Source organism: Sinocyclocheilus rhinocerous, unplaced genomic scaffold (genome assembly GCF_001515625.1).
Source record: "Sinocyclocheilus rhinocerous isolate Xijiao unplaced genomic scaffold, SAMN03320098_v1.1 scaffold2293, whole genome shotgun sequence".
In the NCBI taxonomy this organism is placed as follows: Eukaryota; Metazoa; Chordata; class Actinopteri; order Cypriniformes; family Cyprinidae; genus Sinocyclocheilus; species Sinocyclocheilus rhinocerous.
Window position 1 is genome coordinate 311,001 of NW_015665002.1, and position 15,777 is coordinate 326,777.

The window sequence follows — 15,777 nt, forward strand, 5'->3', positions numbered from 1 at the left end:
TATATATATATATATATATATATATATATATACTCAATCACAAACAAAAATAAAAAAAATATATAATCATTTTCAGAGCTATTTGGAAAATATTTTACATTTTTAATATCATATTTTAAAATTGATAAATTTCTCTTTTATTTCATTATCTATTTATGTAGTATATTGTTATTTATATTATTAGTAGAACATAATATGTATAATAAAAGTAATAATAATATGTAATATAGGCCTATACACATATATCATGAAAGAAAGAAAGAAAGAAAGAAAGAAAGAAAAAGAAAGAGAAATAGGTGAGAGGAGATAAGACAGGGGAGAGTACGGAAAACAAATAAAGGGCCAGAAAATTAGAAATAGAAGTGCAGGATGTTGCTGGACAGACTTGGAGGGAGGGGAGAGAGGGACGAGTGAGAAAAGGGTGGTGAGTGAAACAGAGACACACAGAATTGTAATCGATTACCTATTTTTCAAAGTCACTTAAAGTGTCCAGAGTGTGGGGCCGTTAAGTAGTGGTGCTGGAGAATAGGGGATGGGTATGCGTAGGCACGCAGGACTGGGGAGAGGAGAGGAAAGGGAGGAGGTGGAGAGATGTATGGGGGTGGGAGGGGGAGTTTTGGGGATGCTAACACTGACCCTTGCTAGCTCCTCACTGATGAATCTGTGCTCTTGCAGGAAATAGTTCTGACAGGCCAATATGTGAGCGGAGGATATGTGCCCCCGGAGGGACTTTGCTGCATGTATGCGCGCGTGTGTGTCAGCGTTTACATGTGTTTGCGCGTATGTTTGTCTGCGTGAGTGTGTGCATAGACTCGACCGTTAGCGATCATCACCCTCTCAAACGGCGCACACATCATGTCAAGACAAACACAACAGTGCCCTCTGAAGTCAAGGACGGGCTCATACTGAGCCCAGGGCTTTATGTAGAGAGAAGAATCAGGATTACATCCCCACTGTTTGTGTGTATGTGTGTGTTTGTACATCTGTTTGCAACCTGCCCTCAAGTTACCTCATCATCTTGAGAAAAGATGCTCACTAACCCCTACTGCAACAGATCAATAGCTGCCTCCCAGACATTACAACTGAACTGCAAAACACCAGACATTCGTTACACACTTACACACTTTGATAATTGGACACTGCTGTTTCTGTGTGAAATGGAAGGAGATTTTACATCTTTATGTCTGTTAACTTAAGCCCATTAAATAAAATGTTATCAGTGAACTGAGAGTGTAAAATAGCAGGACGTGACCACTATCTAAAACCATTTACGTTATTTGAAGAAAGTGTATAAATCTTATTAGAGAAGAGGGAGGAGGTGGAGAGATGTATGGGGTGGGAGGGGGAGTTTTGGGGATGCTAACACTGACCCAACACTGCTAGCTCCTCACTGATGAATCTGTGCTTTTGCAGGAAATAGTTCTGACAGGCCAATATGTGAGCAGAGGATATGTGCCCCCGGAGGGACTATGCCGCATGTATGTGCACGTGTGTGTGAGCGTTTACATGTGTTTGCGCGCATGTTTGTCTGCGTGAGTGTGTGTGTGCATAGACTGGACTGTTAGCGATCATCACCCTCTCAAACTGCGCACACATCATGTCAAGACAAACACAACAGTGCCCTCTGAAGTCAAGGACGGGTTCATACTGAGCCCAGGGCTTTATGTAGAGAGAAGAACCAGGATTACAGCCCCACTTCGTGTGTGTATGTATGTGTTTGTACATCTGTTTGCAACCTGCCCTCAAGTTACCTCATCATCTCGAGAAAAGATGCTCACTATCCCCTACTGCAACAGATCAATAGCTGCCTCCCAGACATTAAGAACAAACTACAAAACACCAGACGTTTGTTACACACTTACACACTTTGATAATTGGACACTGCTGTTTCGCTGTGTGAAATGGAAGGTGTTTTTACATCTTTATGTCTGTTAAACACATTAAATAAAATGTTATCAGAGAACTGACAGTGTCAAATATTAGGACGTGATCACTAACTATAGTTTTATAGAACCATTTATGTCATTTGAAGAAAGTGTACAAATCTTAGTAGTAAATGGTTTAGTATGTGCTAATCTCAGAGAATTTCCAAAGGTGTGATTTCCTCACTTCCTGTTTGTGTATGAATTTGCGATTTGAGTTAGGTAAGCAGACTCACCATGTGACTTACAGCTGTAGTCTGTCGGTAACAGTGAGTTCATCCAGGATATCCTGTTTGAGGGAGTATCTATTGTCCCAAAGGGCAAAAAATAGTCGCTTTGATTGGCTAGCTCCAGATATGAGAGATTGAGGGATATAAGAGTGAAACAGGAAGTGTTTTTTCGCTCATTTACGGAGCTGCACATTAGATCATTCACATGCAAAAGATGTGTTAGTTACTCAGAGGCAGCCATGACACACTCACCCACACGGATGGACTTTTATAAAAATAAACACGGCCATGTGTTCAGATGTGAACGCACGTACGCATACCTACTTGTTTATGATAAAATTATGTTTGTGTTTAGGTGGATATACTATAAAAAGCCTCGCGAGGATTCCAAAATCATCAGTGTTCATGTATTTGTAACTGTTGTGTCACCTTATTGTTTAATTCACTGTGCATTTCACCTTAACTGAGAATAATTGTACTTTATATTACAGTGTCTGATGAAATGTTGTCCATTGGTGAGTTGATAAATGTATATGAAGTGTGTGTGTGTGCGAAATACAGCTGAAGTGTCACAAGCTCAGTGGCGTAACTGTCTGTGTGGAGCTGTGGATCTAGTTTAATGAGGGAACAGGAGACAGGAGGCCGAGGATGACGGATTCTCCTTCGGCAGAAATCTGAGCCACTTAATCCACACAGTCCAGAGAGAAGAAAAGACTTTAAGCACTCATCTGACCCATGCTCATCTCCAAATTTACTGTATAAAAACTGGGACAACACTTCTGTGTTCTAGGGTGTTCTTACAGGATCTCCCCAAAAATGTAATCTTCTTTTAAATTATGTTTTGGGGATCTTGTCCCTTTTTAATAGTTTTAGTTAACAATAAAAACACTGGCTCTGACCAACAATGGAAACTTGAATGTTTAGTCATGTCTACAAATTTCCCAAACTCTTTCATAATAATAAATAAACCTCATCTTCTCTTGTTCTATCTTTCTGTTTTTTCTCTCAGGTAAGAAGAAGGTGTCACTCTATGACAGTCAGGCTCCCATCTGCCCCATCTGCCAGGTGCTGCTGCGTCCAGGGGAACTTCAGGAGCACATGGAACAGGAGATGGAGAGGCTCACCCACATGCACATCAGGTAGACTCACACCTGCCGTCTTCTGACAGCTCCATCAGTTCTTGTCAACGTTTCCCAAACAAATGAAGCACATTGGCTGCTCTCCCTCACATAAGTGTTTGGTCTAAAAATCAGCAGTGAAGACACCTGCTACTGGTGTAATGCTCCAGTGATAACAAAGACCAGCAGCAGAACAGGTGCTTTTCCTCCCTATCATCCATCAGCCCACATGCGCTTAGGCCTTTCATGTGGCCAGGTTAAGCATGGTGGGATGATCACAGAGATCCAGCACAGTATCCGTCATTCATCCACTGCCCGAGGCTTTCAGACGGGTACATCAACTTGACCCGGTTAAATAGCTGTGTTCTCATACAGCGTCCGCCCAAACCAGGCAGGAAGTTTCATCCTGTGAGCTTGAAGGAACATTAGCCATAACAAGAAACAATGTCGTTTGAATAGGTCACAGACATGTCATAGACCTCAAGCTGCGCATTGTGCTGCATATCCCCCTTTTTGTTTTAATAGATTATGCTGCTGGGCTTCAAACAGGGACACAGGGAGAAAGAGAGAGGGAGATATTAATTCTCAGCAGGATGTCTTTCCAGCATGAGTGTTATCCATCACACGGCGGTGAGGAGTTATGTTTTAATAATTAATAAAGGGCAGTGGGCCGCCCTCCCCTGCGGGCAGTGGCTGTGGACACTGACATGGCTCTGGGCCTCTGTTGCCCCTGCCTGATTGATAGTGGTGGTTATTTAAGGAAATTGCATCATTGCTCCTGGCCTGTCAGGGTTGGATGCCGCTTGGCATTACAGGCCCATGATTTAGCCTTTCCTGCACTCCTTTTAACCCCTGCTTGTAGCCGAGATAGTTATTTTCCCAGGCTATAGGCAGTCCAATCGCCTAATACTGATTTAGGATATAGAGAAAGGGAGAGATGGACTGAAAGAGAAATAAGGCTGTTTGCAATTGAATAGAGATTTAGATGCCTTTAAGTGAGTAAAATGGGAATACTACTTCACTGATTTCATAATTAGCCATTTCATAATTAGCATTAGCCATAATAACGAGACTTATTTTCTCTTTCCATTCTGCACAGAATTTTCATTTTTGGGTGAATTATCCCATTAATTGATGTCTATATTGAGCATCATTTTGGACCAATTAGATTTCACTGTGGGTGGGGCTACCCAAAATAAATAAATAAAAACAAGTGATCAAAACATTTTTTAAAAACACTTTATCATCTGGTAAGAACATGGAATTTTGTCATGGTTTAGTAGTATTGCAACAGTTACTGATGTCTTTCCTGTAAATCTGCAGTAAAATTAAAATGATCCCATTTCAGTTAATCTACATCAACAGTTGCATCCGCAATATTGAACTAGATTTAGGCATTCCTGAAGTACACAGAGCAGTCACCGCATTGCTTCATCGATTCTAACGTTATCAGTGTGGAACTCTGGGCTCCCGTCTTCCTTCCCTGTATACTTCCTCCCAGGCGGGGCTCTGCTCAACACACGCTAGCACACACAGATCATTGGAAGTGACATGGCGAATTTGTGGCAATTTGTAGTAAATCTCCCTTTAATGATAGCGTTTCATTCTGCACCAAATGAGACTTGAGTGCATGTAAAATGGGGAAAGCTATTTAAGATGTAGCATTAGGCAGATGTCTGAGTGGATGTGGGTGAGTGTGTGTGAGATTGGAACCCGCCGCCGCACTCCCCTCTCTCTCCCTCCCCTGTGGCCGCATCGCCATGCCCCCTCCCCTGACTCGTCCTCTGCTCTTCATGTATGGAAATGGAAATCCATCATGCCCTTTACCCGTCTGCCTGCTCTGAGGGCCACAGCAATCTACATATTCCCCCACCCTTTCCCAGCCTCTCCACGTAATCAATTTGCCTCCAGCGGAGCGAGGGAGATCCGGGTGGCAAACGACACGAAAAGCAATCTTTATCTCCAGCTTAAAACCCCCCAACTGTCGACTGGCATTTATTCAATTTTCACCAGCTCCCTCACTCTCGCTCTCTCTCCCTCTTCTCAGTCTAGCTGAATTTGGCTGCGAGAGGGGAAAGGGAAAGCTTGGTTTGTCCGGAGTGTGGAGTTTGTGGGATTTTGAAGTCAGTCGCACATGGTGAATCGTTTTAAACTGAGAATTTCAAAAAGATGAAAACTGTTTGATTGCTGAAGGTTTAGAGTTCATGCTGTATGAATCTATATACATACTGTATATAAGGGAGATATTAATACTGTGTCCCAACCAGACATGACACGATACAGTCTCATCATCTTGCTGCCTTTTCAATGAAATTACAATTTCATTGTTCATTTAATCTTTACATTAGCACAGGAGGTTCAAACTGTTTTTTTTTTTTTTGTGTGAAAAATGTGAGAGGAAAGTGTAAGAAAGTTTAAATAATATGCTTTCAGTTGCTTTGGACCAGTATTTATTGTGAAAATGAGTATTAATGATTTTAAATTATTATTATATTATACTATTTTTCGAATAATATTTTAATAATTATTTTTGAATTTAGTGCAATGAAAGATAAATGTCAATGATTTCATTTTTAATATCACACTTTTCACACAATTTCCTCTTCATATTTTTTGGGTCCTTGGCATCAAAACATTTGAAACCCTCTACTTATCGAGTAACGTCTCAAATTCACAAGTCTCACTGAGTTTTTGTGCATGTAATATTATGCATTATTGTCTGCACACTAGTCCTAAATTAACTTGCTCTCTGTACACATACCATTACATAATTTCCGTCAGGTCCTATAGTTCAGTTCCTGTGTGGCATCTCTAAACAAGTAAAGAGTGTTTTTCTGTCATTGGCCTTGCCTGCTTGTCCCACCACTGGGAAAAGAGCATTTTGAGATACTCGGGTGTCCAATGAGTGCAGAGGGGGCATTTAGAAGTGTACCTTAGTGGTGTTTTTTTGTTTTTTTTTGACATGAGGAGCTGTGTGAGGTCACAGAGATTCGCCGTGCCACACTGGGCAGATTTATGATGCCTAGGAGTCCGTTTATTATCTCGCAAACAGCACGCTGCCACCGATGGGGCAATTTATCCCCTCTCAAGGCCTGGTTCCTGATTTGTGTTGTCTCTTTTCTCTCTGTCCCCTTCTCTTTCTTTCCTCCCCTTGCTGTCAGATCAATCATGCCGACTACAGAAAAGGCGGGCTTGAGGCTTATTACCTGAGTGTAAGGGTGGGGCAACACTGCAAACCCCGCCTCCACCTGTCATTCATTACATTTGAGCCTCTTTAGCCAGTCCATATACTGTACTGTAACTTCATCTGTCACAGCAGGAACTAACACAAAGAGGATCCGTGTTCTCTATTGCTCTTCTCTCTGTTTCATTCGTCCAGTGACAAGTGTGCATGCAGGATCAGACTTTCAGATTAGGGTGCAGGCTAATTCAATTTCAGTTCAACCGTCTCTCTGGGTGTGAATGCATGATTTAAAATGAACATGACAAAGGTGATGTTACCCCTGTCATTGTTTCTCAGGTCATCATCGGTGGCCCATCTATGGGGCTCTAAACAAGAGATTCAGCTAGAGTGACAGACAAGGAAACAGACAGACAGCGAAAAAAGCAAGAGACAAAAAAAAGCAATGGAAAGAGAGATGGCAGGAAAAATATGAATATATGTTTCAGAGAGGAATCTGGTTTGATATGTTTTTCCCGGATGCTTTAGCCGCCCCGTTTAATAATTCCTGCCTTTCAATCAGTCATCCTCAATCCACAATGTCCACGAGGCAAAGATTCAATGTACAATCCACCCGCCAGACTCAAGAAGGAGTCGCCCCCCCCACCCTTTTTCTCTCTCTCTGCCATTCTCTGCCTCTTTAATACAATGTTTACAAGCCAGTGCATTGTCCTCAACATATTTCAAAGTCCTAAGTGCCTAAGGCGTTTCACTGACAAATCAAATAACCGCAAAATCATTTATTTCCTTCTGCCTTAGTCTAACTGCGGGAGGGTTGCAGTTGGGGGGGGATCAGGTCTGGATGGAAGCATCCATGAGAATGATTACTTCAATAAAAAAATTATAACCCAAATCTGCTTAGCAGCCGTACTTTTGGACAGTAATTGTTTCAAATACAGCATGACCCAGGGCTGCCTGGATTGAGTGGCGTAGGGGATGGGTTTAAAACTGCTCTAGATCCCCCCCCATTTTCCATCTCCAGATGATTAAAAGTGTGATTTGTGTGGCTTTGTTCTCTTTTGTCTTGGCTGTCCTCTCGAAGGCCCGCTCGTGTCCTAAGTGAGGCCAACAAGGGAGCGCTCAATATGACTGAGCTAAAGTGAGTGTTGATGGAGGAGACGTGTGTAGCCCAGCTCCTTAGGGGACCGAAGTTGCATCTCCGAAATAACAGATTGCAGTTTCTGTTCAGTCAAAAGGTGATGGGTTTTTAGCCAGTGCTGTGACACATGATCAAAATAGATCAGCCATCATGGCAACAAGTTGCTCTTGCACATCACATTCCATCGAAATTAACATCAGTGCACGTCAGCTGTGAACTTGTCCTTTTGAATGGCCATTTTGAGTCTGTTTCAGTCTCATCGATTACACGCAGGGCCATAACCAGCTAGACATCGAGACATCGACCTCGATAATCAGAAGAGTGGTCAATATATGGGTTTTTTATGGCAAATTCCTAAATTTTACATTTGGTTTCCTCAATTTTGATTACATGGCATTGGTTATAGCTATCTGAAGAATTTTACTGGTTACAGCCATCTCTCACAGTGTCTTTTTTCCCCCTACAGCAAGAACCCATCACACAAAGACATCAGTGCAGCTCCAGGCACACCGAAGGTAAGATGTCCACCATCATTATGTTCACTGATAGGCTCAGCCACAATTAATGGCAATTAGTGCTCTATTTCATAGACAAAGATGTAAAAAGTGTCTTGTGTCACTATAAGAGAGAGTGGTCACAAACATCTGGCTTTATTTCCTGCAGTAATTTATTTAGAGCTTTCAGTGTTTCCTGACTGCTTATTCAAAAGACCTGGACATGGAAAATGATACCCGTGTTTTTCAGTGTCATTGTCTTAAAAGGAGGAAGAGGCCAAGTGTACTTAAATCTCAATTAAATCTGCAACCCCATTGATTGAATTATGTAGTGCAGTCACCACATGATTCACTATAGAGTTTTGATGTGCTACAAACAACTGTGTTTAATTCCAAGCATGGATATTAAAGGTATAGTTCAGCCAAAATGATAACTCTGTCATTATTTGCTCACCCTTATTTTGTTCCACACCAAAAGAAAATATTTTGTAAATTTCATTGAATGGACAAAAACAGTTGAAACATTATTTAAAATATCCATAAAAGAAAGAAAGATGATGACAGAATTGTCATTTTTGGATGAACTTATCCCTTTAAGCCATGATTTTGAAGGAAGAACAAATTACAGGCTGATGTGACATTGTCAATGGAGAGTATTGCGACACATCAAGCATTTATCTTTCAGTTTATGGATTTTATGATGCCATGAACCTTTGCAAATGCCAGAAATACCAACCTCACATTCACTAAAGACATTCTCCTGATGCCTGAGATATATATTTTTACTTTATCTCAGAATAAATGCATATTTCCTGGTGAAGAAATGAACAAGAATGGTGATAATAATAAACCATCCTCATATGATTGTCCCTCATGCAGAGGGCAAACCCTTTGGTTCTGACCCGCAGTTGGAGAGAAACTGAGAGTATGGAAAAAGCATGAGAGCCAGAAGACACAGGAGCAGGTTAGAGAAAAGGCCGCGTGAGGCGTGACTGAGCATTCTATAGCGCACACTTAGTATTCCGTAGGAGTGTGTGGAAAATGAAGAGGCTAGCTGGGATGGTGCATGGAGGGGGTCCATGATTCTCCTTTAAAAGACGGCGAGCAGCAGATCAGGCCCAGCTCGCTAGTTCTAAAGGGGATTAACCCTGGGCCGAGTTGGCCCGTCTTTACCCCTCTCTCAAGCCGCCATTGCCATAGCGACTCCATGCCAGTCTTTGCGGCTCCTAATCCAACAGTGCGAAGGCCAACAGTGGTAGGCGGCACAGTTAACATGCTAACATCTGCAGCACTGCTACTGCTTGTGCTACACCTCAGTGTGCAACTTATACAATGATTAAATGACTAAATGATTAAATGTAAATATAAAGTTAATTTTCAATGCAAAATCTGTTGAGGTTCATGTTGCACAGTAATCAGATTTATTAAACATAAATCTTTTAGCAAAGATAATGAATTATACACTACCGTTCAAAAGTTAGGGGTCAGTAAGATTTTTTTTAAAGAAAGTATTATTTTTATTCAGCAAGAATGCATTAAATTTATCAAAAGTGACTGTAAATGCATTTGTAATGTCACAGAAATTATTTTTAATTTTCTATCCATCAAATAATCTTGAAAAAAATGTATCATGGTTTTCACAAACTGTTATCAATATTGATAATAATAAGAAATTATTACGATTTTTAGGAAAATATTAGGATAATTAATAAGGATCATATGGCACTGAAGACTGGAATGGCTGCTGAAAATTCAGCTGTGTCATCACAGGAATAAAATAGAAGTAGTTATTAAAAAGAAAACAGTTATTTACCATTTTAATAATATTCCACAACATTACTGTTTTTGCTGTATTTTTTCATCAATTAAATGCAAACTTGTTGAGCGTAAGAGACCTTTTTTAAACATTAAATAATCTTACTGATCTCAAACCTTTAAACAGTAGCGTATAACCTTTATCATTATATTACATTATTTTATTAATTTTTACATTATAACATTCAAGTCAGATTACCTGGTACTAAACTTGCTGTTTATGTGTTATTTTGGGTGTATTATCAATTCTCATTGGACAATGAAACAGTAAAACATCACACACTAGATACAGTAGACCAGTGTAAACACTTAGTGCTCATACTCACTCTCTGGCACACACCGTATTCCCTGAGCTCCAAAGGTTTTGAGATCACAAATAAATTGTTTCCTGACCTTGCGATTCAAAAGCATAAGGAGCCATGCATAATGTCTAATTTACTGTCCCCGTAGAGAGAGGCTGCCATTTTTCACATATTAATATTAGATTACAGTTGTCTGCCGCTAAAGCAGCAACCCCTCCTCTCACTCTGATTAATCAGAGCAGATTGTAAAAACAAATATTTTATAGCCACCTCATAAAAGCAGGACGGAGATCAAGACTCTCGGGAAAGTAAGCAGTATTTCCCCTTCCCCCGTTCCTAAGTCATTTGAGAAATTAAGTCAATTAGGCTTTCAGAAGGACAGGCCTGTTACGTCTTCAGGCACACAGCGGTATGTTTATAGGCAATCAAAGTGTCCTGTCATGCTGTCTGGTGTCCTGCTTTCTGTCTGTTCCTCTGTCGAAGCCTCCATTACTCTAAACACTGATGTCCTGTCAACACACATAGTTTAAAGCTGAAATGGCAGTTAATGGTTATCTGTCAACAATTGTTCACATCAGTAATATTGTTTCAACACACCGATTTTGGAGTTCTTGTGTTTTTTTAAACTGGCTACATCATCAGTTCTGTGGATGACACGTTTGTCTAGTGGATGGCTGCTCACCTTTTTCTCTCATTTTTTGTTTCTCTCTCTCTCTCTCTCTCTCTCTCTCTCGCTAGTCTCTCCTGTTGTCAGTGCACATCAAACGTGAGGGCGAGTCTCCAGTTGTGTCCCCACTCTCCTCTGATGAAGCTCACCATTCTGACAGATACCAGGTGAGACGGGAAACCTCAGACAGAGAGTGTCTGTCACAGGTGCAGAGTGACAGACTGTGCAGTTCTGACACTCTGAGCACAACTCCACACACAGACCGAAACTCTCCACTCTGATGCAGCCCTTCATTTCACTGGGTTTTAGCTTGTTGAGAGTGTCTCAATATGTGGGTGTTTCAAATTGAAGTGAAATCCGTGCACATTGTCAAAGTTGGTGCTTTACCTGAGATGTAATGAAACTGGATTTCTGTCAACAGAAAATAATGACTTCAAAATAAACATTACAAAAATGTAGCTTGGTAACCACCACTTACTGCAGGTATTGTTACTACATTAAAGTTGTAAAAAAATATATAGTTAAATATAGTAAATTAAATATAGTAATTTTGACACAAATTAAGTTACATCAATTTACATTTATAAATTAAACTAAATGTCCTTGAAAATGAAAATATTTTACCCAAAATGTTTTAAAACAACAATGAAATGACGTATATTTGTATCCAGCTTTTCTCCTCCACAATATCCTCCATCTTATCCCAGTCTGGATCTGACTGCCGGACGTATTAATACAGGCTGAAATCTGTTCTGCTCATCTCCAGCCCCAGGTTTACTCAGGCTGTAATGTGTGTTCTGCTCTGATATGTAATCATCCATAGTTTAACCCTGGGCTAATCTATGCTGCCCCCGAGCCCCGGATATCATCTCTGTGCTCCAGTGTCCTTGACATGTTTGTTTTCTTCCTGCTTGCCCCTGGAGCTGTGGGTTTGTGGGACATTTTGTCTGGCATCTCTATCTGTCCCTCAACCCCATAGAAGTGGGAGAATTTCTCAATTAAAACAATATCAGGACTGATCTTTGCACATTAGCTGTAAGAAGGCTCTCCTGCGTGGTCCTGATAAGTCTTTAGAATTTGCCTCTAACGTCACAAAGCTAAAAGTAATACTGACTGATATACAATGATTGTCAAGAGGCCTTAAATACATAATGGCACAATTTCAAGAGGATTTTTGTAGAACTTCTCATTAATGAAGCTGCTCAAATCACCTCATGCTAATGCCTTTTTCCTAAAATTCATGATCATCTTTTTTTTGTAATGCAATCTGTGTGGTGTGGACACATTGGGCCATTAATATAGTGTTTCATCATAAAATAGACTGACTTTTAACAGCAGTGGCTCAAGAGTTTTCTGAAGGGCTCTCTGCCTGTAGACATTATACATGAGCCAACTGTTAGAGCAGTTTGAACCTGTATATATATTTAAACTTGAATTATTTTGATAGGTGTGTATCTTTTCTGTTTTTCTGTTCAATATGACAGTCACATAAAATTACATAAATGTTTATTTTTATTTTTATGAAAATAACATTTTTCAGCATATTTGTGGGGTAACCAGTAACCAGTAACTTTCTAGTAATCCTGAAAGAGCTTGATTAGCTTTATCAGGTTTGATTAGGGATGGAGCTAAACTCTGCAGGAAAGTGGACCTCACGGGCCAGAGTTGAGAACCCCGGTCTTAAACAAAAATGAATCAAGCAGCACAGATCACATGCGTCGTTTACATACTGCTGCGCCCCAGTGGCGAAAGACGGAACTGCATCAGTTGAAACTTTTGGCTCTGACGTGAGAGTCACATGACCGGTAGCAATATGGCGGCGATGGCGCGCTGAAATGAACTGCTGTAGTGAGCCTAACATTTTCAATCCTTACTCATCCTTCGTAAATTGATTATTGAGTCTAATATCGGCGTTTTGAAGGAGAGTTATCCGGGCTTCATGCTTTTGTAAACTAAATGAGTTTGGAGGGTTGTGGCGTTTGCAATGGAAGAGGAGTTCCAGAGCAATGGCAAGAGAGAAGTAGGTTTTGTTTACATTCAGACATCAGGGATCTGCTGCAGAATCCAGCGCAATCTAGTGATACGCGCATCATTAAAGTCCTTATATATAAATGAGAAATAAACTTCAATGACTGACAGATTTTTCTTTGTTCTTTTTTTCCCCACATGCAGACATTTTTACGAGTTCGAGCTAACAGGCAAACACGATTGAATGGTATGTATATTTTATGGTATGTATATTTTCTTCTCCCTGCAACAAGAAAAGTGATGTATTATGATTGTTTATCTGTTGACATATGACTTATAAAAACGTAATTGTCATCCATTAAGTAGTGTAATACTTTATATCATCAGTACAGAGTGCAGTTAATATATGGAGAGCTGTTCTTTTCCTAGCAGGCTACTCTAATGTTTATCAAAATAATAACTATTATTAATATAATTTGATAACATTATATCAATATAAAGTTGCAATATTCAGTCAATTATACGTAGTAATATTTAAATAAATTGTATTTTAATAGTACATCATCTTCTAGAGTCTGATTACATGCAGTAATATTTGATGAAAATAATGGCCTTATTAGTTTATTTTAATAAATTCTCATGCCTGTCAAAAGTAGCTAATAAAAAACACCTGACAAAAATGTCTGCAAAATTGGATTGTGGTAAACTCGTTTATAATCTTTACCTGATAAAATAATACAGTTTAAGGCATTTGTGTGACATTCTGCTCAGTGAGCATTACTTGAAGCACTTTACATGCTCTGAAGACTCGTCTTGCTGGTATATGCTGACAGCGAGTCTAGTCATTTTGTATGGTTATCTGAACCCCAACTCATAGTCATTAGTTGGTGGGTGTGATGGAGCTGCCGCACCCATGGGGAGGGTTTGTGTGAGCTGGGAGCTCACTGACCCGAGGCCAGTTGCTATTCTGGGTGTTGGTAACCGTCTGGCATGAATAAGGAGCTCCTCGCCTTTCAATGTGCATCAGCCAAATGCTTATCAGCACTAGTGTCTGTCATGTGGCCTTGCCAGGAGCTTGACATCGATGTCAACCTTAGCACCCTTGCCACATATTAGGTGATTTCTACAAGCCTAAGCTATCATGTATTAAATAACATGGCTGTTTATTATAGTTAGTATAGCTTGTAGTCAATTTTGGCCACCTGTTTTTGCACTTCCCTTGACTGTAGCGCCTGCCCAAGCAGAGAATCTCCTTAACCCTTGGTTTTTTCATGTGTCAACAGTCGATGACCTCTGCTGGTGCAGGCGCAACACCAAGGAAAGTTTCAAAAGTCCCCCAATCCCAGTGCCCAGAGGAGTGCCCCTAGCCCCTTGCTGCCTGCGGCATGGTAAGACCCCCTCCCCCCTTTATCGCAGCCGCAGGCACTGTAAGGGTAAATGGGGCTGTCTTTGTTTAAACCCGAGCCCGTATTAAAGTATATCACCTCTCATCTGAGACGCTGTGATTTCAGCATGAGGAAAAACTCCTGCCGTGCCTAATTAATCTGCTTTTCTTCGTGCTATTTAATGATGCCCATCTCCCCCACATTACTGTCAACGTGGTCAGTGCTTCTCTCTCTTCTCCCTCTCCTGGAGGTAATGGCAGAAGCTCCTGCCTCTCCTCCTCCAGTCCCCCTCGGCCCCATTCGCAATCACAGTCACCTAAAAATTAATGTCCCCACACGCCATTTGCAGTTAAGAAAAAGCGACAGAGACTTACGGCGCAATAGGCGCTGTTCTGCTGTGTTAAATTTCTAATTATGTGATCGGGGAGGGGAGGGGGAAGAGTGAGACACCCTGAGAGATCCGAGCTCTGGCCGTTTTTTCGTGCCTGTCCCTGATGTATCAAGGAGGAATTGGTGTTTGGGTGCAAAGGTCTAATTAACAGAGTTCACCTCTGAGCCGAGCCCTATCACGTCACTGTCGTGTTTTGCAACTCATCTTTCTTGCCTCAGTAAAATCTGTGGCTAGAGATGCCTACTAGCCTCAAGATAAATCTGTAAAGGATCCTGATCTATGTGGGGTTTTTATGTGAGCTTAATGCTGCTCACTCTTTCTGAATGCTCTTTTTTTCAGTTTGACATTGCGTGTGTCCTGTGACATCCTTGGTCGTGCATATTAGCTGTTGATCTTCCCAAGTTTTAATGTAAATAAATAAAATGTAATAATTAAAATGAATAGAAATTTACAGTCATTTTAATTAAATATATTTATATATAATGTATATTATATATATAATAGTGGTGTCAAAATTAGCGCGTTAACGCAGGCGATAAATTTTTTCAGTTTAACGCGTTAAAAATATTTAACGCAGGGGCGGGGCTAGGGTTGTCCACCCCATTCACAACTGCTGCTTCTGTCACTTTTTCTCTTGACAAGAAGTGCATTTATTTAGTCGCAGAACGACTGAGAACGGGAGACGTTTCAGACGCGCGCTCCACTTCTCTTCGGCGCGAGTCAAACGAGTGCGGAAACGGTACTGTGCTCGCAGCGCCTGCTCTTCAATTGCACACACAAAGGCGCCGGCGCATGCTGTAGCCTGTATCCATTCATATCAAGCGCGAAATAAACTACGTGCATGCAATGTCGTGGTCAGTTAAGTCATGAAGTTACCAAAAAGGCGATTAAAGCTGCCTTAAAACTGTGCATGCATGTAATATATTTTATATGAGTCACATTTAAGAACATGTCTCTGAAATGGTTTTCAAAACTGTCCTGGAGCAGCCCGGCACTGTCTCACTCATCTAACACACCCGATTCAACTCATTAATAGAGACTTTAAGGCCTGAAGTGGGTCAGAAAAGGTAAAAAGATTTGAGAGAAATGCATGCGTGTAGAGTCCGCGCCACGTTCAGTTCAGACGTTCAGTTCAGCTCTTAAAGAAATAACAGCCAAAATAACCT

The 15,777-nt window shown here is 40.8% G+C and overlaps 1 protein-coding gene across 1 annotated transcript in view; it reads left to right on the forward strand.

Annotated features, from left to right (window-relative positions):
* The window catches only part of LOC107730793 (E3 ubiquitin-protein ligase RNF220-like), a 152,832-nt gene that overhangs the window by 110,798 nt on the left and 26,257 nt on the right, over positions 1 to 15,777 (forward strand). Inside the window, exons 3-6 of the mRNA XM_016541735.1 lie at positions 3,162 to 3,291; positions 8,056 to 8,104; positions 10,939 to 11,034; positions 13,040 to 13,082. Of these exons, the coding sequence (XP_016397221.1) occupies positions 3,162 to 3,291; positions 8,056 to 8,104; positions 10,939 to 11,034; positions 13,040 to 13,082 (318 nt within the window). The remainder of the gene's footprint in view (positions 1 to 3,161; positions 3,292 to 8,055; positions 8,105 to 10,938; positions 11,035 to 13,039; positions 13,083 to 15,777) is intronic.